Source organism: Salmo salar, chromosome 03 (assembly GCF_965601325.2).
Source record: "Salmo salar chromosome 03, fSalSal1, whole genome shotgun sequence".
NCBI classification, from domain to species: Eukaryota; Metazoa; Chordata; class Actinopteri; order Salmoniformes; family Salmonidae; genus Salmo; species Salmo salar.
Window position 1 is genome coordinate 69773812 of NC_138293.1, and position 27961 is coordinate 69801772.

The 27961-nt window shown below is 44.3% G+C and overlaps 1 protein-coding gene across 5 annotated transcripts; it reads left to right on the top strand.

The window, feature by feature from the left end:
* On the top strand, positions 1 to 27887 carry LOC123741844 (uncharacterized). 5 transcript variants are annotated; one of them, XM_045716062.2, is made up of 8 exons: positions 1 to 459; positions 13958 to 14083; positions 17533 to 17584; positions 19498 to 19578; positions 21246 to 21639; positions 25107 to 25134; positions 25403 to 25486; positions 26114 to 27887. In XM_045716062.2, the coding sequence occupies exons 5-8, from the start codon at positions 21511 to 21513 to the stop codon at positions 27124 to 27126; spliced, it is 1254 nt and encodes a 417-aa protein (XP_045572018.2). In that variant the 5' UTR covers positions 1 to 459; positions 13958 to 14083; positions 17533 to 17584; positions 19498 to 19578; positions 21246 to 21510; the 3' UTR covers positions 27127 to 27887. The 5 variants fall into 5 exon arrangements, with proteins under 5 accessions (XP_045572018.2, XP_082827565.1, XP_082827563.1 ...); XM_082971439.1 differs by lacking the exon at positions 13958 to 14083 and having other exon boundaries at positions 2 to 459; positions 24990 to 25134; XM_082971437.1 differs by lacking the exon at positions 13958 to 14083 and having other exon boundaries at positions 3 to 459.
* Positions 27888 to 27961: the final 74 nt, after the last annotated feature.

Here is a 27961-nt window from a genome sequence, read left to right on the forward strand (position 1 = left end):
ACCCCATGAAAACTGAAGAGATAACCAAGAACAGCCGACCTCAAGTTAACGTTTCACTTTCTTTTTTTCCCGCTACCTATCCTGGCAGCAAGACATATTCTAAAACTGTTTTTAGAAAGTAAAACGCTAAGACTATTGCGGTAGTTAACGGTCTCGAGCATTCTTCTTCCCTGGTACCTTCCCTGAACGAGAGGCGCGCCGAAGTGTTCATTATGGAGTGGGCTACTCTAGCCTCCTATTACGTCTCACAGAACTTTGTGGTCGCTCCCACAAACGAATTCGTGTTTTCTGACTAACTTCCCAGCAGTTTTCATACCAAACGTTACACATCGTAGAAGTGGAAAATACAGTCAAATTTGATTGAAGAGTTCATAACTTTTTCAATCTGAGTCCTGTCCTTGAACCATATCTTTCTGTGCGCTTGTTCTACTTTCCAACTGCGAGTGAAATTTACGCAAGGTAAGGCTATTTACCTATTTGTTCAAATGTTTTACACTTCATTTCAGTTGTATGTAAACTATTGTACTTCATCATCTCTTTTAAAAGTCCACTCTGCGGGTCAACTTTGTATTATCATATCCCATGAAGTTGTACCATGTGGATCCCATTTTGCAATATTATTCAACATTGAGGTTGTATCACAGATCTTTAAAAAAAAAAGGTTTTTGTTTTGCAACATTGCTTATTATAATGTTGTAACTGGGCTGGTTCAATATAATGACACATGTTTATGAATATCATGTGAAACTAATCTCTTCAGCTTTCATTGTATTCCTGTTCAAAGTGTAAAAACCAAGTACCTGGCATCATTTCACAATAGACTGCCTGATGTTAAATAATAAATGGTCCTCTTTGGGCATTCCTGAATTGAAGAACTTTGGCAAAGCTTAAGACACAAATCCCTGCCTTTAGTATAGGAGAGATGACTATGTCTTGGTTCACGTTAATATAAGGTGTGCATTTAAAATAGATGCTTTTGTGACCCACTCAATACTGATAAACATCCTGTCAGTCATAGACGACTAACACATCTCTAACGGTGAGTGCTTCATTAACTAACCTACTCCATGGCAACAAAGATCCCCTAAAATGGCTTCAATGCTTAAGAAGACAAATTGCTTAGGGATTCTCAGCCAGGGCACAATAATCAAATTTAGTCTAATTGGAATGAAGTGCTACTATATTCCAGCCACACCGCACCATCCCAACACCACCACTCCAGCTCTTGGCCTCTATGCTGCAGTACAGAGACAGTCCCTCATTACTCTGTGACGTCTTCTGCAACAGAGCTTAAACACATATCAGCATCAGGCTGAGGATCTTCATAGGAGATAACTAGTCTAGAATTGACACAGGCTCCACCTACCAAATATAGAGCTTGTTGTCAGGCAAAATATCACCATTACCATAATGATAGTCATGTGAATAATGATATTCATGTGAATATGAATATCAAAGCAATGTGTTGTAATGAATGAGTAAATGGTAACGATCATAAAGAACATTAGCAGTGATTAGAGCACTAATGTTCATATTGATTTCACATCATCAGAGTGGTAGTGTTGGTGCTAGGGTGGACGGCGTCTGAAGCCATCGCTCTGCTCTCTGAAAGAGAGGGAAATATGCAGCGTGTAGAGTGTCTGCCAGTGTTATGAGCATCCAGATTAGGCCTGAGGCGGGTGAGACTCACTTAAAGACACCCACATGCTCCAGCAAAGTGCTTCATTAGGTAGAACACAGAGGGAGGAACACTGGGGGAGGGGGGAGGAGGGAGACGAAGGGATGGTTCTCGTGGCTCCATCTGGTCAGAATCTTGAACTACATTACGCTCCTATGGTATCAAGCCTTTACAGCCGGTTCGCAGCCTGACTTCTTGTCGATGTGTAAAATCTAAAGCACTAAGGTCAAAACAGCCATCTAAAATTCCCTTGAAGAGATTGCGAGAAACCATATGATAGTGCCGAAAGGTTGTGCCCCCTTAAACATTCAGAGTATTGGTTGTTTGGTTGGAACTAATCTTCCGTGGACAGACTACATAAACGTAACCAAATTCCGTGAGATTTTAGCTCTGGGTTAATTGAGATTAGGTTGGAACTAGGGCATTGCACCTGTCCAGAGCCAACGATTTTCAGTGGTGGGGTGCGCTGCGCTTGTAAAGGCAGGTGAATTTTGCTCTCTTGAATATTTGATGTTTCACATCACGTCAGGTAAGAGACTTATTTCAGAAGCTCTTGGTACATGGCTAACTTATTGTCAATCATCTCAAAGAGAAGCAGCGCTGTTTCCTGAAAATATGGCTGTGGTTCATGTTCTTCCGAGCCATTACAGTTAAATGTCAGAGCTTCAGTCACAGGAAGGAAAATGGATTCCAGAGAGAGGAACATTAACCATGCAGTTTGATACTGAATATCTGCTGCTCTGTAACCTCAGACAGATCTGGTCTTGAACAGATGTTCTGAGATATGGAGGAATTAGCTTACTGTGCAAAATACTTTTGTACTGTAGTTTTTATGATTGTTACTGTCGATCGAATGGATGTGGAAATGTACAGTACTGTTCCTTAGATGAGGCAAAACTAAAATCCTGCCCGTGGATTTGGAAATCGAGTGTCAACTCAATTAACACATTTGAGCGCTGCTCTCCGTGATATCTCGTTGGTGATATCAGCAGCACAGTCTCTCACACAATTAGATTGATGGAGAGCTTTGAGCTGTTTGCATTCAGCCATGCCTGCTCTTCTCCCCACACAATCTCCATCCCGTCATCAGCTTAATGTAGCCCATGGATACACAAGCTGACAGCTTGAGAAAACCCTGAGGATTCTGGGTTCCGGGAGGAGACAATGGGCTGTCACTCCAGAGTCGTGAATCAGACTTACGCCTTGATGGAAAGACACCATTAGACACAAAACCTCAACGGATTTGCCTGACGAAGCTGGGCCTACAAATGTGATTACAGACAAAGGATTATGGCCGCTGCGGCTAACACCGCCTTGCCTTCCCTTCTCTATTATTTATGGGGTTGCTCTGTCCTGTTCCACAGCCCCCATTACTTTCACGTGACCCACTTTTGAGGGGATGGATGCCACTGCCGGGGAAATGGCTGGTAGGGGACCATAAATCAACATTTATTGGAACATTTACCATCCAACTCTGACATGACGTGGGCCGTCCTATGTTGGGTGGTGTTCTGTTGAAAGGAACTTCCGCCTAAATGACCCAGCTGAGCGTTATGGATTGGACAACGTGTTGTTACAATGACTCTGTAACATCTAAGGACCTCGACTGCTACAAAATTCAAGATGCAATACTTCAGATTTGGAATATGTATTTATACTGTACACAAATTCATTCAAAGTACGCCCAAGGGATATGAGGACAGATGTGTAGGATTTGGATTGACATTTGGAGGCTCATCAGACAATGGCTGGTCATTCTGCCTCAATCTAATCTATTTTTAGTTTTTATTTAACCTTTATTTAACTAGGCAAGTCAAATTAGAGCAAATTGTTATTTACAATGGCAGCCTACCAAAAAGCAAAAGGCCTCCTGCAGGGACGGGGGCTGGGATATCATTTTTTTAGGACAACACACGCATCATGACAAGAGAGACAACACTACATAAAGAGAGACCTAAGACAACAACAGCATAGTAGCACAGCATGGTAGCACAGCATGGTAGCAACACAACAACAACAAGGTAGCAACATGGCAGCAGCACAACATGATAGCAGCACAAACATGGTACAAACATTGTTAGGCACAGACAACAGCACAAAGGGCAAAAAGGTAGAGACAACAATGCATCACGCGAAGCATCCACAAGTGTCAGTAACAGTGTCCATGATCGAGTCTTTGAGTGTAGAGTGGGAGATAACATGGAACTAATTACCCTTCAATAAGACTATAGTTGGGCCCCTTTCCCTCTAGTGCTGCCTCATAAATAACTTACGGGTCCTATTCCAACAATGCAGAGCTAAAATATAAGCCTGGCAAGTGAGGCTAAGTGCTTGATGAATGCTCTTTCCCGTTATGGAGCCATGTACTCATTAGACTTGCACTGTACATTGACAAGGCCAATTGTTTTTGTTAAAGTGCTTAAATTGTAACCTCTACCAAGAGACATTGAGCTATTTCAGGAAGCTGCATTAGAATGCTCTGGAAACATCTAAAATTGGTTTGAAATGCTTTTTCTCCATTGCTGTTTTTATGCTGAATTTGAATCAGTGAAAGTACTTGTCAAGTGAGGTGTAGAAGAAAAATATATGAATTGTGCATTGAATATCCTTTTCCAAAGAGTAAATTGAGTGTAAAGTACTTGTGACAGGCTGAACACACTATTTTCCAAAGGGTTTACACATTTGAATGGACAATCTGTTTTTCATAATCCAAGCTGTGTCAAGGAACCGCGGTTGACATCCTCACATGACAAAGCCACGCATACCAACAACATGACCTCATCTCTAATCTGACTGGAAAAGACATCACCATTAATATATATTCCTCATATTCCGCCCAAATGATGTAATCGTCCCTCCCTAACGATGTAATGGTGTTAAGGCAGAGGAGAGAGAGGCTGCAGGGTCGTTGGCTAAAAACAACGTAGCTAGGGAACAACAACAGCTTATGTCTTCTGTTTGTTTCTCCAACTGGATCAGGGAGCTGTGGAGGAGCACATGGTGTGATGAACTGGACGCCATGATTTATCAGATGTGCATGAGCCTTATCCTACACAGAATAAACAAGGATTAAGTGGACTATGATGTGCATAGATAGAATGAGATCCGATTTACAGACTGTTGGGGAGGACAGAATGAGGACATACTAGTGTTGCGTAATGTATTTGTATATGTGGTCCTTATATGTGTATAGTTCTGCAATTGAGTTCTAGACTATGTGCATGACAGCAGGCCTTGTCCTTAAGTGGTTGTGTGCATGGTTGAGCGCATTTGTGCTATGTACAGGATGTCTGCGTTCGGGTCAGGTTCACATGTGTAAATGATTGCATGTATTTGTTTACATGTAGTGTTTAGGCTGGTCTATGTTCAGTTCATACACTATATGTACAAAAGTATGTGGACACCCCTTCAAATCAGTGCATTCAGCTATTTCAGCCACACCCGTTGCTGACAGGTGTATACAATTGAGCACATAGCCATGCAGTTTCCATAGACAAACATTGGCAGTACTGGAGAGCACAGTGACTTTCATTGTGGCACCGTCATAGGATGCCACTTTTCCAACAAGTCAGTTCGTCAAATTTCTTCCCTGCTAGAGTTGCCCTGGTCAACTGTAAGTGCTGTTATTGTGAAGTGGAAATGTCTAGGAGCAACAACGGCTCAGCCGCGAAGTGGTAGGCCACACAAGCTCACAGAATGGGACTGCTGAAGCGTGTAGCACGTAAAAATAATCTCTCTTATGTTGCAACACTCACTACCGAGTTCAAAACTGCCTCTGGAAGCAACGTCAGCACAAGAACTGTTCGTCGAGAGCTTCATGAAATGGGTTTCCATGGCCGAGCAGCCGCACACAAGCCTAAGATCACCATGTGCAATGCCAAGCATCGGCTGGAGTGGTGTAAAGCTCACCACCGTTGGACTCTGGAGCAGTGGAAACGCGTCCTCTGGAGTGATGAATCCCGCTTCACCATCTGGCTGTCCGACGGACGAATCTGGGTTTGGAGGATGCCAGGAGAACACTACCTGCCCGAATGCTTAGTGCCAACTGTAAAGTTTAGTGGTGGATGAATAATGGTCTGAGGGTGTTTTTCATGGTTCGAGCTAGGCCCTTTAGTTCCAGTGAAGGGAAATCTTAACTCTACAGCATACAATGATATTGTAGACAGTTTTGTGCTTCCAACTTTGTGGCAACAGTTTCAGCATGACAACGTCCGCATGCACAAAAGCAGGTCCATACTGAAATGTTTTGTCGAGATCTGTGTGGAAGAACTTGCCTGGCCTGCACAGAACCCTGACCTCAACTCCATCGAACACCTTTGAGATTAATTGGAATGCAGACTGCAAGTCACACCTAATCGCCCAACATCAGTGCCCGACCTCACTAATGCTCTTGTGGCTGAATGGAAGCAAGTCCCCGCAGAAATGTTCCAACATCTAGTGGAAAGCCTTCCCAGAAGAGTGGAGGCTGTTATAGCAGCAAAGTGGGGACCAACTCCATATTAATGCCCATAATTTTGGAATAAGATGTTCGACGAGCAGCCTGTTTCTATGAAGGAGGTGGAAATCCTACAGAGGGTACGACAGCAAGACATCATGTGACTTTACTAGACTAGGAGAATACAGGAGATTACATTGTGTACACTCTGCTCTCTGCTGCCTTCTTACTGTCTCTGTGTGTACAGTAAATGTGATCTCACTGCCTGGAATGTGTGAAGATGAGACGTGAGCAGGCTTTTCAATGACCTTCGTCGTGAAAGGGTCAGAGATCAGTGCTGCTGTCAGCTGAATGAAAGAACCAGACAGAACAGTGAACTATTAACTAGTGTTCAAGTACATAGGGGATCTGAGTGTCTATGGGACTGAATATCAGCTTGTCTGCAAAAAGGCTCATATTTAGGAGTGTGTGTGTGTGGGGGGGGGGGGGATATCCTTGGAAAGGGCCTCCCGAGTGGTGCAGCGGTCTAAGGCACTGCTAGAGTGCTAGAGGCATCACTACAGACCCGGGTTCGATCCCGGGCTGTATCACAACCAGCCGTGATCGGGAGTCCCATAAGGCGGTGCACAATTGGCCCAGCATCGTCCGTGTTAGGGGATGGTTTGGCCGGGGTGCTTTACATGGCTCATTGCGCTCTAGCGACTTCATGTGGCGGGCCGGGCACCTGCAGGCTGACCTCGGTCGTCAGTTGAATGGTGTTTTCTCCGACACATTGGTGCGGCTGGCTCCCGGGTTAAGTGGGCGGGTGTTAAGGAGTGCGGTTTGGCGGGTCATGTTTCGGAGGACGCATGACTCGACCATTGCCTCCCGAGCCCGTTGGGGAGTTGCAGCAATGATGTATGGGCTGTCGTCGGAAGAAGCCCAAAATGCAGCAGAGTTAGTGTTCGTCATATATTTAATTACGGCAAGAACACTATACAATACAAAACAATAAACAGACAACCAAAACAGTCCTGTCACGTTTAACACAGTAACACGAACAGAAACAATTACCCACAAAACCCCAACGGAAAAACATGCACTTATGTGTGACTCCCAATCAACAACAACGAACTTCAGCTGTGCCTGATTGGGAGCCACACACGGCCCAAAACAAAGAAATACAAACACATAGAAACAGAACATAGAACGCCCACCCAATGTAACACCCTGGCCTAACCAAAATAAAGAACAAAAAACCCCTCTCTATGGCCAGGGCGTTACAAATGAGTCTGTTTTTATGACGTTCGTTAACATTAATGGAATAGTCTACGAACGTCATAAAAACTGTCTTATTTAATTCTTACAACATTAAGAGAATGTCCTGTGCAACCTAACTTAAACATTGTATGAATTTCATCACAACCATGCATATTTTGTGTTTTGGGAACCTATCTCTTGTAATGCACCCACACTGTTCCCAAAACCTAATTACATTTTCTGGGAACCTTTAAAGAACTCAGAAAGGCTGTTCTGTCAACATTCTTGCAACATCAAAGGAATGTTTTGTGCACCCGGTTACAAACATTATCTGAATGTCAACACAAATGAACCTATCTCTTGTCATATCCCCACAATGTTCCCACAACCTAAAGAAATGTTTTATGAACTTTTAAAGAAACAAAATAATTGTTCTGGGGAGTGTTATTGCAATATCAGGCAAATGTTGTTTTTTTTGCAACCTAATAGAAACATTTAAATAATCATCACAAGTGGACAGTTTTTGTGTTTTGGGAACTCTTATAATGTCCACACAACATCATGAAACATTCTGGGAACAGATTAAATGTGTACTAGGAACATCAGGCAAGTGTTTTATACAAACATTCTATAATCATCACAACGAGACAGTTTTTGTGTTACAGAACCAATTTTGGTTTGCTCCACACAAACCTAAACCTGGCCTCCTGCAGGACACAGGTACTGACAGCTACACCTCAAACTTCCTCAACAAGCACACTTTGGCCTTACATTCTTTTCTTTTTTTGACATTTTAGTCATTTAGCAGATGCTCTTATACAGAGCGACTTACTGTAGAGAGTGCATACATTTTCTTGCTGGTGCCCCGTGGGAATCAAACCAAACCCACAACTCTGGCGTTACCATGCTCTACCAACTGAGCCACATAGGACCCCAGCCTCAGCTCAAAAGTGTGACCTAGCTGTCATTTTAAGCAGCAGTAAATGAAAGGTCAGTAGTTATATTGCTCATTACTTATATTGCTAGAGTGTTTATTACTGTATGAGGATTAGGCCTTTCAAATTTGATGTTGCCGGCCAGACAGTAATTGCTGTAATGCCGTAATGTTGATTGGTCATTGGGGGTAGTTTCATTCTGATCATGGACTAGAACAGCTGAATCGCTGAAAGTAAGGGAAGGTTCACCAGCTTTAACTCATTGTGCTATGGCTTTTCTCTCCATAGTGATGACAACTCTGCTGTTAATGGTACTGTATAACATGATGATAATGGTCAACAGTGGAAAGGATGAGGTGTATTTATTTTTATTTAACTATGCAAGTCAGTTAAGAACAAATTCTTATTTTCAATGACGGCCTAGGAACAGCGGGTTAACTGCCTTGTTCAGGGGCAGAACAACAGATTTGTACCTTGTCAGCTCAGGGATTTGAACTTGCAACCTTACTAGTCCAACACTCTAACCACTAGCCACTAACCCTGCCACCCAAAGGTAGAGGTAGAGGTAGAGAGAAGTCTATGTGAGCAGAGCAGGTTCAGTGTAGGTTCAGAGCAGGTTCATCTCAAAGTTGACCAGGCATAGGCCACATTCTCCAGGCCAGAGCCATAGTTATTAAGTGCTAGGCAGCCCAGAAAAGCACGTTTCCACCTCCCTGAATGCATATTTTGTAGACCGCCGAACTTGCAGGGCACAGGTTAACCAATTCTTTTAAAAGCCCAGCTTTTTAACTATTTATGAGATGAGAACTTTTCCTGAGTCAACACTGTGTATTCTCGGCCCTCATTGTGCAGAATATTCCATTCACACAATGTGCTGCTGCAGAAACTACAGTAACACTTCATGCAATCTAGAGCACATTGTTTCTGCCTGCTTGTTTATGCAGCCAAGTGTGCATGTGTCCATGTGTATCCATGTGTATGGATACAGTGGAGGATGGGGGTGGGGTGCAAGCATTGGCTGCATCTGATCATTTTGTAACCTGGTCTGTTCCCATGAACTATTGCTAGGTTCAGTCACCTCATGGTATTGCTTTGATTTGGCACGGTAGGTACGCCAGGGAAGAGGATGCAGCCTGACATACTGTACATACACAGCAGTTGGGACAGCGTTTCCTAAACTAGGGGTCACCTGGTTTGAAAATGAGGTCGGGAGAGAAACTTGGTTCATAGACCTGGGGTTATGCCAGTACCCTGAAACATGTATGTCTCTTCTGAAACATGTACTGTATGTGTCTTCTGTTTCCTTCTACCATGCCCGCAAGCCACGCTGGACTCATTAAAACAGAGTAGACAAGACCAGGCCCTGATCTTCTGAACTTCCCAATACCTTTCTGATGCATTTCATTTACTTCAAACCATACTCCCTTCAGATTGAAATACTGTCAAAAGTACCGGCAGACTGATTTGTAATAAACTGTCATAGCCACGATAATAACAAAATATACAATGGCTGTTGATTGCATTACTTTTTTTACATGGTGGGGTCACAAAACATTTTTTATATAAATATGGGGTCATGGGCCAAAAAGGTTTGGGAACACCTGAGTTTGGATCACATAGTAACTGAATACTTGAACAGTTTATGCTCAACACTTAACCACACTGTCACATCTCATGGTCCCACCCTATTTTATCCAATGACAATAGGACAGGCGTTTATACAGAACAAAAATAAACACAACATGCAACAATTTCTAAGATTTTATCGACTTACAGTTCATATAAGGAAATAAGTCAATTTAAATAAATTAATTTGGCCCTGATCTATGAATTTCACATGACTGGGAATATAGATATGCATCTGTTGGTCACAAATACCTTTAAAAAAATTGGGTTGTGGATCAGAAAAAGTCAGTATCATTTGCCTCATGCAGCATGACACATTGCATCTCCTTTGCATAGAGTTGATCAGGCTGTTGATTGCGGTCTGTGGAATGTTGTCCCACAACTCTTAAATAGCTGTTTGAAGTTACTAGATATTGACAGGAACTGGAACACGTTGTCGTACACGTCGATCCAGAGCATCCCAAACATGCTCAATGGGTGACATGTCTCGTATGCAGGCCATGAAAGAACTGGGAAATGTTCAGCTTCCAGGAATTGTGTACAGATCCTTGTGACATGTGGCTGTGTATTATCATGGTGAAACATGAGTTGATAGCGGTGGATTAATGGCATGACAATGGGCCCCAGGATCTTGTCACGGTATCTCTGTTCATTCAAATTGCCATCGATAAAATGCAAATGTGTTTGTTGTCAGTAGCTTATGCCAGCCCATACCATAACCCCACCGCCACAATGGGCCACTCTGTTCACAAACCGCTCGCTCACACAACGCCATACACATGGTCTGCGGTTGTGAGGCCAGTTGGACATACTGCCAAATTCTCTGAAATGGCTTTGGAATCGGCTTATGGTAGAGAAATTAACATTCAATTATCTGGCAACTGCTCCGGTGGACATTTCTGCAGTCAGCATGCCAATTGCACGCTCCCTCAAAACTTGAGACATCTGTGGAAGGTTCACCTGTGTAATGATCATGCTGTTTAATCAGCCTTTTGATATGCCACACCTGTCATGTGGATGGATTATCTTGGCAAAGGATATAAACAAATTTGTGCACAAAACTTGAGAGAAATAAGCTTTTTGTGCATATGGAAAATATTTATTTCAACTCATGAAACATGGGACCAACACTTGCAAGTTGCGTTTATATTTTTGTTCAGTATAAACGGCACACATTTAAACGGCACACAGTTCAGTACTCTTTCTAGGAAAACTGTTAAGAAGTGAGAGAGCATTTACATCCAAGTGTGTTTGCCAGGGAAAGTTGGTGAAGTGTGTGTGTTAGTGAGTGTGGGTGTGTGTTCGTGCGCATGCACGTTTGAACGTGTGTGTGTGTGTGTGAATGTGCACGTGATAGGCGGAGCTCCTGTGTGAGCTCTTGTGAAGTTAAATGGAGTGTATTGCTGCATCTTACTTCCTGTTGGGAAGCAGCATACTGTTTCTCCTTATTCTAATTAGAGATGTTGACAGAGAGGCTCAGACGAACAAACAGAGCACACAGGAGCCATCTGTGCCCCCAAGCACAGCTCTGATGGTGACTGAACCCAATGATGAAGTAACCCACAATGACAATGCAAATGTTTGGTAGGCAACAAACACATGTCCTGCAATATGGGCCTCAACATGGCAGGAGCTTCCGTGGGTGTGTGTGTGTGTGTGTGTGTGTGTGTGTGTGTGTGTGTGTGTGTGTGTGTGTGTGTGTGTGTGTGTGTGTGTGTGTGTGTGTGTGTGTGTGTGTGTGTGTGTGTGTGTGTGTGTGTGTGTGTGTGTGTGTGTGTGTGTGTGGCCCATATGGAAGTCCCTGACAGAGAGACCATTAATGTGAGTCAGTCTCCCCTGCTAAGCTGTGTGCTTTCAGCTGAGTAAAACCTACCAGTCCTGGAAGTCCTGGCTCCTAGCAGCCCATCCTGTGCCAGGCTGAGGAGGTTTGGGGCTCTCCTGTCTTGACTCAGCCTAGTACAGTACGACAGTCTTCAGTATGTCAAATCAAATCAAATGTATTTATATAGCCCTTCTTACATCAGCTGATATCTCAAAGTGCTGTACAGAAACCCAGCCTAAAACCCCAAACAGCAAGCAATGCAGGTGTAGAAGCACGGTGGCTAGGAAAAACTCCCTAGAAAGGCCAAAACCTAGGAAGAAACTTAGAGAGGAACCAGGCTATGAGGGGTGGCCAGTCCTCTTCTGGCTGTGCCGGGTGGAGATTATAACAGAACATGGCCAAGATGTTCAAATGTTCATAAATGACCAGCATGGTCAAATAATAATAATCATAGTAGTTGTCGAGGGTGCAACACGTCAGTAACACAAGAGTAAGTGTCAGTTGGCTTTTTCATAGCCGATCTTTGAGAGTATCTCTACCGCTCCTGCTGTCTCTAGAGAATTGATAACAGCAGGTCTGGGACAGGTAGCACGTCCGGTGAACAGGTCAGGGTTCCAGCAGGTCTGGGACAGCAGGTCTGGGACAAGTAGCACGTCCGGTGAACAGGTCAGGGTCCGGTGAACAGGTCACTGTTGTCTGGACAACAGTGATTCCGATGGAACTTGCTGTATTCTCTAGTTGACTTCATTGTACTGGAATGTTAGCTGCACCTCTGTTCCTGGAAATGGTGGTGTTGGTTGCAGAGTTCAGGAAATCCCATAGTTACTGGTGTATGAATATTGTTGCTGGGTGAACACCTCTGCTAAGGCCCAATTATCTCCCTGATCCCTGCCTTACATTCCATTTAGAGATGTTTTGGATGTGAATAAAACTACAGTTGTGACCTTGCAGGAGAGATGTGTGGCTTCCTGATAACCTCCAGAATCTCACTGGGAGCTTATACTGTTCTCACATCTCCAGAGTTCCCACCGTCACATCAGTCACAGAGCTGTGAGCTTCCTCCTCCAGGCCTGCTTTTGCTTTTGGGGAAGAATGTTCTGTGAGTTATTCTTCTGTGGCATTCAAATCAAATATTTCTGATTCCACTCTTACGGCTCCCTATACTCCCTATACTTTCAGCACTCAATCTACCAAACACACGCATGTACACAGATTCACACAAACAGACAAATGCATGCAGACATGCACACCCACAACAACTTAAAGTACTTGCACTTTATTAAAAACCAAAAGTATAAACAATTGAATCCATGCTTTCAGCAACAGGAAGTAGAGGAGGACTTGGAAAACAACACAGAAAGTAACTTTAAAAACCAAGTCGATTCCGGAGGACAGATAGAATGCCTTCCTATTGCTGAATTATACATTAGGGAGCAGAGCAGCGTAACTTTTGTACATGACTGGTTTCTGGGACAGAGAATCGCTTTCTCTCTGGACTGGCTGACTCTCACCCCCATGTAGAATATGGCTAAGTGGCAGGGTCTGAGTTTGTTTCACTCTGTGGACTGAATGTGCCATGAAGACCATAGTGGCCAGACCAGATTGGCCATTTCTTGTATTTACAATAACGATAGCGATTACGATGCATTTAGGGCCAGGACTTATTTCCAGATCATGGGACCTGGCCAGAAAAAATCTGGGCCCTAGTTATAGTCACAACTAAGGCCAAGTCTTTCCTGGTCAGATCACACAGCCAGGGAAAAACTCCTGGCACTCAACTTAATGTATACCAGAAATCCTGGAGAACATTTGACCTCCATCCCTGGGCTGGTCTGGTCTCCCCCACAGTGAGTCCATGGGGAGCTCCAGGGAGAGATCCATTACAGAACCCATCCACATAGTTAGGATTCCAGGGTGAGGTTATCCTGATCCTCCACACAGTGAGAAACTGGGTTCCCTATGGAGGAGCAACATTTACATGTTGTCTTTTCCCCTACGTTTCCACCCACCATTCCAAGATTATGGGCAGTGCTCCTCTTGAGTATAGTTCATACAGCATAGTGATTACAGTAATAGTGAATGTGTAAAGCCTTTCTTTCTTGTACACAACTATTTCTGTATGTATCAGTAATGTATACTGTACTGTATGGTGTCAGGCTACAGAATGTGCCTCCTGTTGTGCTACTGGTGTAAATATCTCCCAGTGTTCCTCCCCCCTCCAGTCTCACAGTCACATTCAGTGAGCCGTGCCTTAAGTGGAAAAGACAGAGGAGATTTCCAACCCCCTTGGAGAAGATAAGGTGCTGACTGTCAGACGTCTTGCAGTTGTTTGTGGCTGAGAAACACAGGTCAGATCTAGCTCTCTCCCACACACACATCACCCACCCATCTACACCCCCACCTATCTGTACATACTATCAGTGTCCCCCTATGAGATACTCAATGTGACACACACAACACACTCACTCCGTCCCTGGATCTCACCCACAGCTGGAGAGAAATCAGTTCAGCCTGAGTGGGCACTCCATGTTCCGTAAGAGCACTTCGCTCTCTGCTGACGGATGGATGAGGAGAGAGAGAGAGAGAGAGAGAGAGAGAGAGAGAGAGAGAGAGAGAGAGAGAGAGAGAGAGAGAGAGAGAGAGAGAGAGAGAGAGAGAGAGAGAGAGATGGCTCAGTGACAGAGTGGGGACAGGTGAGGGACACCCACACGCCAGCCTCGGTGTCTGTGCTTCCATTCCATTTTGGTCCCGCTCCAAGACTCCACTCAGTGGAAAAGGGTTGCAGGGACTCTGGCTTAAGTGCTCGATTTGTAGCTGTCGGAAGTACATTATGTTTTACCCTCAGTCCAGGTCAGGTCACAGAGGACCCAGGTGTCTCTCTTTCCTCTATCTCTCTCTTTCAGGTCAGGGTCTCTCAAGGGGCTGAGTTACAGTACAGTGTACAGGGACATTTGATGCATGGAAAGTTTCTGTCCCTTTGGCCCTAGTCATTTCTCCTGGGAAGTTACATTTAAGTTAAGCAGAAACCCTGGGAAGCTCCCTGGAATGTCCGGTCCCCTGACGTCCTCCCAGGAAATCTCTCTCTCTCTCTAAGGAGTGTGGGCTCATATGATAAGCAGCACACATCACATTTGCTGATTCCCAGGAGAATACCATGTGACAAATGGTGTCTAGAAACAGCAGCTCGACTGCCAAAGCAACACCCCCCCCCCCCCCAAACCCCAAACCATAGCTCATCTCAGTCACCTCCAGACTGTACAAACAAAGTGGTATTCTCTCTCCAGGGTAGCAGCAGCAGCCAGTCATACACAGACAGACACAGAAGGACTGGGGTGTCCTAGTGAGTGGGGGGGCTCTGGGCTGGCTGGTGGTTGGCAATGCGTAAGGCGTCCATCATCTAGACAAGGAAAGTCCCGCGGGTTGGCAGCGCCCTTGTGCCTCTTCTAATGTACCTCTGCCTGTGGCACTCCATCACCGTGACAATGCCCACTAATGACCCCCGTGTTGGGCGTGAGACGTCACAGCCCCTCCCTCTTTATCACAGCCCTGCCGTCAATACAACACCCCCTCTAGAGCCGCCTGTCACCCTCACTACAATGCCCACCTGGGACTAACAATAGCCCTGTGTGGCTGACTATGGCTATATCACACTGTAGCTGTACAGCCCTCAGACACCATACAACCATCCTAACTCTCTAACCACTTATGCTATATAGTATCAATCTGACTTGGACAGAACGGTACTTAAAATATAGTCACCCATGCCTCGAGTACCATTCTCCATAGTAGGCTAGTTATACTAATCATGTATATCATGTGAATAGAATATTTATTCATTTACAGATATAAGGTAAATATCTGAGGTTGAATTATAACCTGTATAATTATAATACTGTATAATTATAATATCTTCGGCTCTCATGAAAAGGCTGTCATTGGCTATAAATCATAATAGATCTCTTATTGCTTAACACATCTGCAACTTCAATCAATCAGCCATCTCCCAGAGTGAGCTTTGAGGTGTGTGTGTGTGTGTGTGTGTGTGTGTGTGTGTGTGTGTGTGTGTGTGTGTGTGTGTGTGTGTGTGTGTGTGTGTGTGTGTAGCCCTTCTGACAGTTGTTGGAGTTTGACACAATGGGCATCTTCCAGCTCTTCTTATGTAAGTGTGTTTAAATAGATGACAGGATGAGATACTGTAGTACACTCTGTAGTAGTACGCTGTAGTGTAGTACACTCTGTAGTACACTCTGTAATACACTATGTAGTGTAGTACACTATAGTGTAGTACACTGTAGTACACTCTGTAGTAATACTCTGTAGTAATACTCTGTAGTGTAGTACACTCTGTAATACTCTGTAGTGTAGTACATTTTAGTACGCTGTAGTGTAGTACACTCTGTGGTACGTACTGTAGTACACTATAGTACACTCTGTAGTAATACACTGTAGTGTAGTACACTCTGTAGTAATACTCTGTAGTGTAGTACACTCTGTAGTGTAGTACACTCTAGTACACTCTGTACTGTAGTACACTCTGTAGTACACTATGTACACTGTAGTACATTCTGTGGTACACTCTGTAGTACACTCTGTACTGTAGTACACTCTGTAGTACACTCTGTACTGTAGTACATGCTGTACTGTAGTACACTGTAGTACACTCTGTAGTGTAGTACACTCTGTACTGTAGTACACTCTGTACTGGAGTACACTCTGTCGTACTCTATGTACTGTAGTACACTGTAGTACACTCTGTAGTGTAGTACACTCTGTACTGGAGTACACTCTGTCGTACTCTATGTACTGTAGTACACTGTAGTACACTCTGTACTGTAGTACACTATAGTACACTCTGTAGTACACTCTGTAGTACATTCTGTCATGTAGTATACTCTGTAGTACACTCTGTACTGTAGTATACTCTGTAGTACACTCTGTACTGTAGTACACTGTGTAGTACACTCTGTACTGTAGTACACTCTGTAGTACACTCTGGACTAGTGTCATTGTCATGTCAGTGATCAAAGCTGTGACAGGTTGGTTTATAGCGTTTTATTTACAGTTAATGATAACATAGGACTGGAGTGAAAACAGAGGGGGAAAGACAGTGTGAACCTAATATATCTCCTGAGACCAGCTCTGCCCTGCCACTCTTACTGTAAGCCAAACTGATCCATAGTCCTCTCCACAGCCTCTGTTTTACACCCTCTCCTCATACACTTTATCTCTGTGTGTGAGGTTGCTGCTCCAGGAATCCATCATTCCTTTAATTTCAGTCAGACTTATTACTGTTGGGAGCTCAGCAACTCAGCATCAAAGGCTGCTATGTGCTCTCCCTTCTCCCAGTTCCTCTCTGCTCTCTCATTTAGGGTTTAAATAATTATATAAGAATTATGTAGTAATCATCTCTAGTGCAGATATTGCTAACAGGCAGTTTTCCAGTCACCTCTGTGGAAAGTGTATAATAATATGAGCACGTAGTTGGTGGTTTGAAGGATGACAGGACAACACCCAAAGGACCCAGTACATGACAGAATACAGTAGTGTAGCAGTCTCTCCATGATAAGCCTCTGCACTGCTTTGATATGTGACTGATCTAGGATCTGGCATCACATCATCACACTCTCTCATCCACTGTCCCACAGCGAGGGGAATTGAAAATCAGTTATGCGCTTTCGTCAAATATGTGTGGAATAACTTTTAATAATTGAGTTTCATTTAAATGATGAACAGTTTTCTGAACTATTACTATAGAAGTAAAGTAACTATAACTCTCCTCTGTGTTCTTGTGTTGTAGACCCAACATGGACGAGGCAGAGAAGTACCAGCAGAGAGTGCAGGCTATAGAGGTGAGTCTCAGGTTTCTAGTTCCACGTTACGAATTTATTTGAACTTGTGCATTGATAAAGACGCACAACAACGGTCAGGGCAGTGAGACGTTTACTCTGCATCAAAGTAGTGATCTGTAAATAGTTACCGTTTTTAACCTCACATTCTGCAGAAGTCAACACAGTTAAAGGCATTCTAACATTAGGCACACAACCCACACAGTGTGGGCTTATATGATGCTTATATGATGGATATTTCCCCCAGCCATGTACATCCACATCACATGCCTGCTCTCCCCCAGCCATGTACATCCACATCACATGCCTGCTCTCCCCCAGCCATGTACATCCACATCACATGCCTGCTCTCCCCCAGCCATGTACATCCACATCACATACCTGCTCTCCCCCAACCATGTACATCCACATCACATACCTGCTCTCCCCCAGCCATGTACATCCACATCACATACCTGCTCTCCCCCAGCCATGTACATCCACATCACATACCTGCTCTCCCCCAACCATGTACATCCACATCACATGCCTGCTCTCCCCCAGGTCTTTCAATGTTTGAATAATTAAATTGGGTTGCATGGCGTTTGCTTCAGGGCCACTACTGACCTCATCAGCAGGGTTAAACACTACAGGGACCTTGAGCATTAAGAGACAGTAGAAATACACACACACACACACACACACACACAATGCTCATGCCTTCCCTCCATGCTTTATCCTGTCTTTCTTTGATGCAGTGGGGTCTAGCCAACTCCCACATGTTATACCCCAACACAGTTCTTATTGAATTAGGTTAGACCAAAATCATTAATTAAATTCTGATCTAAATTAGCCCTTCTGTTTAGTGTAATCTAATTGCAGTTGCTTTTGAAAGGAGGGATTTTGGGGAAACAATAAGAAGTCCAAAGGGATAGCAGTGGTGGTTTCCTGTCTCAGGCCTGGGTTGGTGCTAATGTATGGGAGTGAACTGCTCCTCCTAACAGAACATGAATGTGCAGTATGTGTAACGGTCGTCGTATGTAGTAGACCAAGGCGCAGCGGGTTGAGTGCTCATATTAAACTTTTATTGAACACTTAAATAACAAAACAAGAAAACGAACGACAGCTTGACAGTCTTGCAGGCTAAACACAGCAGTGCAAAAACAACTTCCCACAAAACCCATTACAAAAAACACCCCTCTATATAGGACTTTCAATCAGAGGCAACGAAGAACGGCTGCTTCCAATTGAAGGTCAAACCAATAACCCTAAACATAGAACTAGAAAGACTAGACCAGATCATAGAAATATACTAACATAGAACATAACCAAAAACCCTGGAACACTCTAAACAAACACCCCTCTACATAAACACATAGCCCAACAAATCCCGAAACACTCTAAACAAATACCCCCTGCCACGTCCTGACCAAACTATAATAACAAATAACCCCTTTACTGGTCAGGATGTGACAGTATGTGTGATATGTGTGTTACTGTCAGACTAGCTGATGAAGATGGAGTGCTGGCATGTCCACGTGCTCCTAGCCTTGCCTCCGCTTCATCTCCGTTTCTCGGCACTTTGACCTTAAAGAACCAGCTGTTCCACCGGTCAACAGCATATATGTCTATGGGGCTTGTCACTGTAATCTACTGTCACAGCTTTTCAGTTATACTGTAGTAAGATATACAGTACTGCAGTTGTGCTGTTATCTTCTCCTTCACTAGCATCATTCAAATGACAACTATGACTATCTCAGTAGAGCTTGAAAGCAGTGTGAGCTGTGGGACTCTGTCTCTCTGGTGACACGTCTAAGATGCTTAATAACAGGAAGTGCTCCTCATTAGGTTCAGAAACATAAGTATATCTCTACCTCCACTCAACCCTAAATCTCTCTCTTTTTGTTGGTCTTTCTCTCTTCTTCTCCCATCACCAGGACAAGTGATGTAAGCAGCAGTACGACGAGAAAGCAAGGAGGGAGATGGAGGAGGAGTGGCTGACGCAGGCCCAGCGCAAGGTCTGTCTGGATCTGTCTGTCTGTCTGTCCTTCCCTGTTGTCCTGTTGCAGGGAGCCACATGTCTGGCAGCTGGTTCGCATGCCCAGGGTGGAGCCCTCCTGTGTGATGATAAACTCAATTAGCTCCATAACACCAGACAACATCCCCAACACCATGAGGTGTCCTGAGGCATTCTCTATTCCTCTGTATAACAGTCTTTTTCTCCCTCCTCCCTGTTCACCTCTCTTCTGCTCATCATCTTACCATGACCTCTGTAACCATGACCTCTGCTACCATGACCTTTGCTACCATGATCTCTGTAACAGAGAGAAATCACATGAAAGAGAGGAACTGAAATGATGAGGTGGTTGTAGAGAAAGAGGGAGGGAGTGAGTCAGAGTGAGAGAGAGAGAGCTGTGCATTGTGTTGATCTTTGTCAGTAACTCTCTCCTCCACTGGGACCACCAGCACTGATCCCTGTTGGACCCCATTAACTCCTTCACGTCAGATCAGTGATGGAGTGGCTAGAACCTCTCCATCAACACATATGACTCAGGCAGCCGCCCACATAAACAGTCTACTCTACGTTACTGGGTTTGCCTGAGGATGTGTGCTGTGCTGGCGGCACCAGCCTTACACATGGCAGAGGAATGAGAGTTGTCTGAAGCCACAGGGCTTCCTTCTTCTTCCTCAGTGTGAAGTGTGAGAACAGTCTCTTGTTCCCAGTCAGCCCAGCAGTTAGAGCATCTCTGTATGCACAGCTCACTTCCCCTCCTGTCTTACATTTCTTTTCTGACTCTGAGCACAGTAAGAGACTGGTCCACATGGAGCGGTCACATACGTTCCATCCAAAAGGTTGTCTTGGCAAATAGTTGTGAACGAGGCCCACTTAGTGTCACCACCACTCCAATATAATGTTGTGTCATTGTCACCACTGTCTGTCTGTTGTTGTGGCTTAGCTTGCTATCACACTCCCCACATTGTTGTATGACTAATTGATGAGGCTTGGAGCCAGGTAGGACTATGTTCACCCCTCGGCTTGGTGTTGTCATACCTGAGTTAGAATGAAAGGAGGATCCCTCCTTTACTGTACCTCTGGAAGGTTTCTGCTTCAAAGGTTGAAAGGGAACTAACTGAGTCGCAGCCAATGCAGGTTGGTCCATTTACAAACACTCTCAAAATAAACATGGTCAGGTTTATTATTGTCAGTCTCAATCAGACCCCTTGTAATCAAGCCTACACCCGGGTTCGAGGACGTGTGGCTCTCTGAGCCCTCCCTGTGAGGGATCCGGAGTTGGGGGCAGTTTCTCCCTCTCAGACAAACAACACCAGGCTCTTGGCCTCACTCATCCTGCTGGAGATCCAAAATGGCAGCCAGAGCTCTGTGCCTAGGAGCTGTTTGTTTTGGTTACTGCATACTGGATAACCGTTTCAGTATTCATAGAGACAGAAGGCTTTTGTTTTTGTTAGCTTCTTTTGCTATGGGGAATTTGAGAGAATAGGCTTGTTTTGAAAGGATGAGCTGGCAGGTGGGGGAGCTGCATCCTGAGAGAGAGATTGCTCAGAGCATAGGCCGTTTCATGCATATGCTAACTGCACAGGACATAGCAGACCCTAGTCATAGTCACCAACCCTTTTTCTCTCTCTCTCCATCCCTCTCTCTCTCTCTCCAAATCTCTCCTCACAGCGGAAGTCCTTGAGGGACCAGTGGCTGAGCGAGAACCCTCAGCCTGTCCCTGGGTGCAGCGCTGAGAACTACAGAGGAGTGAAACACCCACGGCACACACACACAATCTATCACTCCCCATGCCTGTTGGCTGAGGGAGATGATATGCTCAGATGTTTATATGTCACTTACATAAAGCACTTGATACTGACCCTGAACTGTAGTCATGCCTCTGTATGTATGTATTGTATTTGTGAATGGCTTTGTATGTTAATGTGTTGGTTTCATGTATCATGGGGTGTTACGGTCATCATTGTGTGAGTGTGTGTTTATTAGGTTGCCAACTGAAGAGGATATAGTGGAGGTCATTGAATCCACAAGCTACACAGTCACCAATGCCCAGAGCAACAGACAGGCAAGTGGAGAAAGCAGACATTCTGAGAACCTGAGTTTCAATATGATTTTTTAAAACTCAATCAACTAAAATACCTCTGTGCCATATTAAATAGCTTATCAGATTTTCCCCATGTCACGGCTGTCGTAGTGATGAGACCAAGGCGCAGCGGGTTGCGTGCTCAACATATTATTTATTAAAGACGTGAACACGAAAAAACAGAAACACGACAGTGAAAACAAGCACTTTAAATATGACTCCCAATCAGGAACAACGATGAACAGCTGTTCCTGATCGAGAGCCATACAGACCAAAGAAATATACAAACTAGAAACCTAGAACACAAAACCCAGAACATACACCAAAACCCCGGAACACATAAATACAACACCCCTCTACATACATATAACCCCCCGAACCACATAAAACAAATACCCTCTGCCACGTCCTGACCAAACTACAATAACAAATACTCCCTCTACTGGTCTGGACGTGACACCCCATTATATACTGAACAAAAATATAAACGCAACATGGAAAGTGAGCATTTCTCCATTGCCAAGATAATCCATCCACCTGACAGGTGTGGCATATCAAAAAGCTGATTAAACAGCATGATCATTACACAGGTGCACCTTGTGCTGAAAAGACCACTAAATTGTGCAATTTTGTCACACAACACAATGCCACAGATGTCTCAAGTTTTGAGAAAGCATGCAATTGGCATGCTGACTGCAGGAATGTCCACCAGAGCTGTTGCCGCCTTCAACATCGTTTTAGAGAATTTGGCAGTACATCCAACAGGCCTCACAGCCGCAGACCACACGTAACCAAGCCAGTCCAGGACCTCCACATCCGGCTTCTTCACCTGCGGGATCATCTGAGGAGGGGGACGGGGGGTGCTGAGGAGTATTTATGTCTGTAATAAAGCCCTTTTGTGAGGAAAACTCATTCTGATTGGCTGAGCCTGGCTCCCCAGTAGGTGGGCCTGGCTCCCAAGTGGGTGTGCCTATGCCCTCCCAGGCCCATGCATGGCTGCGCCCCTGCCCAGTCATGTGAAATCCATAGATTAGGGCCTAATTAATTTATTTCAATTGACAGATTTCCTTCTATGAACTGTAACTCAGTAAAAACATTGAAATTGTTGCATGCTTCATTTATATTTATGTTCGGTATACTTTTTTACCCCAATGGTCTGTTTTACTCAATAGTCTCAATGTTTTTACATTAATAACAGCTGATTCAGTTTGTAACTGTGTAATATAAATAGCTTCGATATTTCACAACTACAGCAGTTCAAGACCTTTTTCCTCACTAAGCCTTTGATTCTACAGATTGTTGTTCAGCAGAAACCACTCTTCTCTATAGTAAAGTATCGCTTTGGTCATGCAGTTATGACCTTTTCAACAAATTGTTTATTGCCTCCCTATGGAAATCAAACCACAGTAAATTGCAAGTGCCGATCCCCTGTTTTAAAGTAGGAGTGTATGTATGCTACCCTATGGAAAAATGGCTCTGACATTTAGTGACATTATAGCCCTACACGTTGGCGGGAGCCCTAAAGGGTGTCTGGCTATTGACTGACAGGACTTTGACCCCATACCAACTGTGAACTCTACAGGGGAACATACACAGAGTGTACAAAACATTAGGAACACCTTCCTAATATTGAGTTGCACCCCCTTTTCCCCTCAGAACAGCCTCAATTCGTCGGGGCATGGACTACAAGGTGTTGAAAGCATTCCACCAGTAGCGGTGTGTGGGTAAAAATCACTGGGGAAGCCAAGCCAGAAAAAGGTGATAATTGCATTGTTTGCTCTATAACCTGTTAGTTCATATGCCTTGCCACTGTGATATATAGGCCTAAGGCCGAGACAATAACAAGATACAGTGGCAGAAAAATGCCATATGCCTTGCAGATACAGTGGCAGAAAAATTAAACCACACCTTTGTATCATCACAAAACCTGAGAGCAACATCTGTCGGTGAAGTCCACAAAGCATATTGAATGTAACAAACAGTTACATAACCTACAGCATGGTCAAGCAAGTTGATGCTTCCGACATTTTCGGACTACTAAACAACTGTTGATTTAGAACCACGTAGAGTTACCGCAAGTCGCAAAGAAAACAGGAGCTGCCTCCACTACTCCTGTCACGTCTGTCGTAAGGAGAAGCGGACCAAAGTGCAGCGTGTGTGTTGTTCCACATTTTATTTACACTGTGAAACTATGCAATACATAAATAAACTGAATGACAAAAACAACAAACCGTGACGCAGCGGTGAAACATACACTGACTCAAAGATAATCTCCCACAAACCCAGGTGGGACAAACACCAACTTAAATATGACCTCCAATTAGAGACAACGATGACCAGCTGCCTCTAATTGGAGATCACCCCAAACAAAGCCCAACATAGAAATACAAAACTAGAACAACCCAACATAGAAATACAAAACTAGAACATAACAACATAGAAAAAACTAAACTAGAAAACCCCCCTGTCACGCCCTGACCTACTCTACCATAGAAAATAACAGCTTATTATGGTTAGGATGTGACAATTCCAGCACCATTTCAACTTCAACATTTCAACATCATCAAATCACCTATGCTTAGTCTAATACAGTGACAACTAAAAGATACCAAAAACGATTTAGTCCAATCAACATACGCCAAACATGATGTGGCTGTCCATGGTACTGATGTGTGTGTGTGTGTGTGGACAAAAGTGGAAAAAACATGTTGACTCACCCTACCTGTAGAGAAACAGCAATGTCATCCTGCTCTCTTTCCTGTTGACGAAACAGTCTATGACTCTCTCATACAGTACACACTGTATTTTTTTGTTGCCCTAGGCTACCTGGCTAAAATGCTTGCTCGCTAGCCTAACTTCCTTTCATGGGCAACGTTAGCTAGTTAACATTAGCCTTCTACATCTAGCTACATATTGAACTTCCATCCTCTCAGTTCAGGGACACAATGTATGAATTTATGGTTGGATCAGAATTGCCGTTATAATCATTGTCCAGTACGGAGAATTAAGGCAAACCACAAGTCCAAATCCTTATCTCCATCCATGGCTAATTTAGGAAAGGTAACATCAATAAGGGAGCATAACTTTTACCTGGATTCACCTAGTCAGTCTGTGTCATGGAAAAAGCAGGTGGGTTTGGCACACTCAGTGTATATAATATACTGGCCATTACTTGAACTTTTACATTCAGGTTCATGTATGGTCCATATTTAGTTCACACTAACACTTGATAAGGAAGTTCAGTGTTCTAATCATCTCTAACACTCATGGTGTGACGAAGCTGAGCCCAGCGCCACACTGCTCTAATGGTTACTGTGACATATTTATGGCAGTGTGCAGGGCCTGGGAGAGATCAGGGATGAAGAGGAAAGTGTTTGGGGGAGACAGTGACTGTAGGACCATTAGGACCAGGGGTTCCACTTAAAATGGTCTCCTCTGTTTCCGCATAGGCTGACATTGAAGAGGGTGGGATACAAGGTAAGCTTCACCTGCATGGTCCTTTAGCCCTAGGCCTAGATATCTCGTTCATTCTCACTTTCTCTTAGACCATCCTGCATATGACTGTTCTTTCATCTCTTTCTGACTGACACTAATGTAATCAGGGTGACAGAATGAAGCCACAGCTGTGATTGTTTTATAATTGCTATGCTATAACTCAAACGTATAATTGTCGCGCAGCACATTAGCATTTGTATATGGAAAGTACAATGGTTTTGTATTAGCTCACTGTATCTTCATCTTTTAGACATCATCAGAGCTGCTGGGGGTCAGCTCTCTGGGCCAGTAATGGAGAGGGTTCTCCATGAGAATGGACTGGAAGGTCGATCAGGTACTGTTTGGGGAGGATTCCACCACAGAAATGTGATAGTGCTCATCATCATCCACACCATTGATTTGGGACAGCCCCAGCCACAGTGAAAATCTATACATACCTTCGCTATGATGGAAACCATATTTCTCTCCATATTTTTCTCTATATCTGTTCCTGTGGCTGGGTTTTGCCTCCAGGGTACGGCTTAACGATGTGGCTGGCTGGGTTGAAGGGCTGGAGCAGAATGCAGGCGATAGTTATATTTAGCCCACTTTGTTTCTCTTGGTACATTTCTTATGCATGCTGGGGGCTATGGAGAGTGGAAAGGGTACTGGGTTGTGCACTGTGAGCCTGCACATTGACCTTGTGTTGTTTACTCATGTTGTGTAGGCTGACATTAGCAAAGGGCTCTGGGCTCTGACATATGCCACAAAAATGTGCCTCCTCGCCCTTCACCTACTGGTAATGTAGGCCTTGCTTTAGGGGAAAGGCTATATTTTTAGTATTTGAGTAGTGGTATGGGTAGAATATAACATTAATATTTTATGTTTCTGTAGCCCAGGTAATCCATGCTCTGACCATGATTCCAAATATAGTGACTTGACTGTTATATTGCCCTGGATAATTTCTCCCTCTGTGTTGCAGTGCTGGGGATGGTTGCAGTGCAGGTGGAGAGGGATTCAAAGACAGGGGTCACCAAGATCAGGTCTGTGGTGCCTGTGTCTGGAGCACCCAGGGCCTTGGGGGAGACGGTGTTCAATGACAGCAGGAAGACCGTCCACCACGTCGGCGGGGAAGAGGGACAGCCTTCTGCTGAGGAGCTGGGTCAGCTCCTTAGTGTCATCAACGATGTCGGGATGCAAGTGCTGCTGGATGAGATCCCAGTTGTACCACAACAGAAGGCAGAGGACAAGATAGAGGTTGGTGGTGGGATGGAAGAGGAGGTGGACAATGTGGAGGACCCTGCCACACCTACAACCCTGGGCTACACCGAGGAAGAGGTTGAGGTTGTGGAGCATGAGGATGATGAGATGGACAAGGAGATAGAAATAGGAGTGGTGGAAATTGTGGAGGGCCCTATCCGACTGACCGACCTGGGCTACGCTGAGGAAAAGGTTGAGGATCTGGGCTATGAGGATGATGAGATGGACAAGGAGACAGGAGTAGGTCAGGTAGACCTTGTGGAGGGCACTGTCACACTGACCTTCCTGGGCTACACTGAGGTAAAGTCAGAGAGCGAGGGTCTGGGCCATGAGGATGATAGAGAGTTGGTGGAGGTGGAGTGGGTGATCATTTCTGATGCGGGTGAGGAAGAGATTGTTCTTCAGTCTCCTGTTCTTGGGTCTGAGACTGAACCCTTCCTGAGCTACACTGAGCAAAAGGTTGAGGCTGTGGGGCATGAGGATGATGAGGAGGACGTGAGCGGATTGGTTGTCTTTGTGGAGGGCCCTGTCCCACCTGTCATCCTGGGCTACACTCAGGAAGATGTTGAGGATCTGGGACATGAGGATGATCCCCCCCAGACCAACCCCACGCTACAGAGCCGAGGAAACAGGAAAGAGGGCATCCAAACACAATACCAAGCGCTGCTCTATCATGTGATTCTGCACATGATAGAGCATCACCCCCCCCCCCCCCCCCCCCCCCCATTCCTCTAAGCTATGCCCCTCATGATGAATGGTCTGTATGCGTGGCCTAAATCTACAACATTGTCTAAATTGCACAGGATGTGCTCCAGAGAAGCGTGCCTTTGCTCCTCATCTAAAATGTCATTGGTATCCTCTGAGACTACCGTCCCACATGTCTTGTGTCATGGAGTGTTTACTGTTATCCTCTTCTCTTCAAACAGCTCTGTGAACAGACTCCAGTGTGACTGTTACAAAGCCCTTCTGCCTCCTGCTGGACACAGTTCAGTAATGCCACTAGGTTTTACTGCCAGAATCCCAGCAGCACTCATCTCACGCTCCTCTGCCTTTGGGATTGGTTGTATTAGCCAAAAAAAGTACTCAGCACTATGTCCTCTAGGAATGAAGAATATGAAGAATAGATGAAGAATACAACAACCACTGATCTGTTTCTTTTTGGAAATAGATTTTTAAATATTAATCTCAGATGTGCCTTAATCTCTGATGTGCCTATTTCAATTTCAATGGCAACTAACCCTTTTGTTCTCTACTTTTAGAGTGTCCTCATCAGTAATACAAATGTTATGGTTATGAATATGATACTGTATTCCGTCAGTGACCAAAACAGTCTGTTAAAGAAGGGTTGGTTGCCATTACATTTATTCAGTGCGATTTGTATGTGTAAATGTGGTTGATAGTTACATTTTGATTTAGCCATGTCTGTTAATGAAGGTGGATAAAAAAACTGGAATGTGTGTGTGATTATCAAAACAAAATATATTTCATATTCTTAAGATTTTTGTTTGTCTCGTTCTTTCCTTTTGATCAGCAGTACCAACATTCCTGTCAGGACGCTCATGTATAGGAC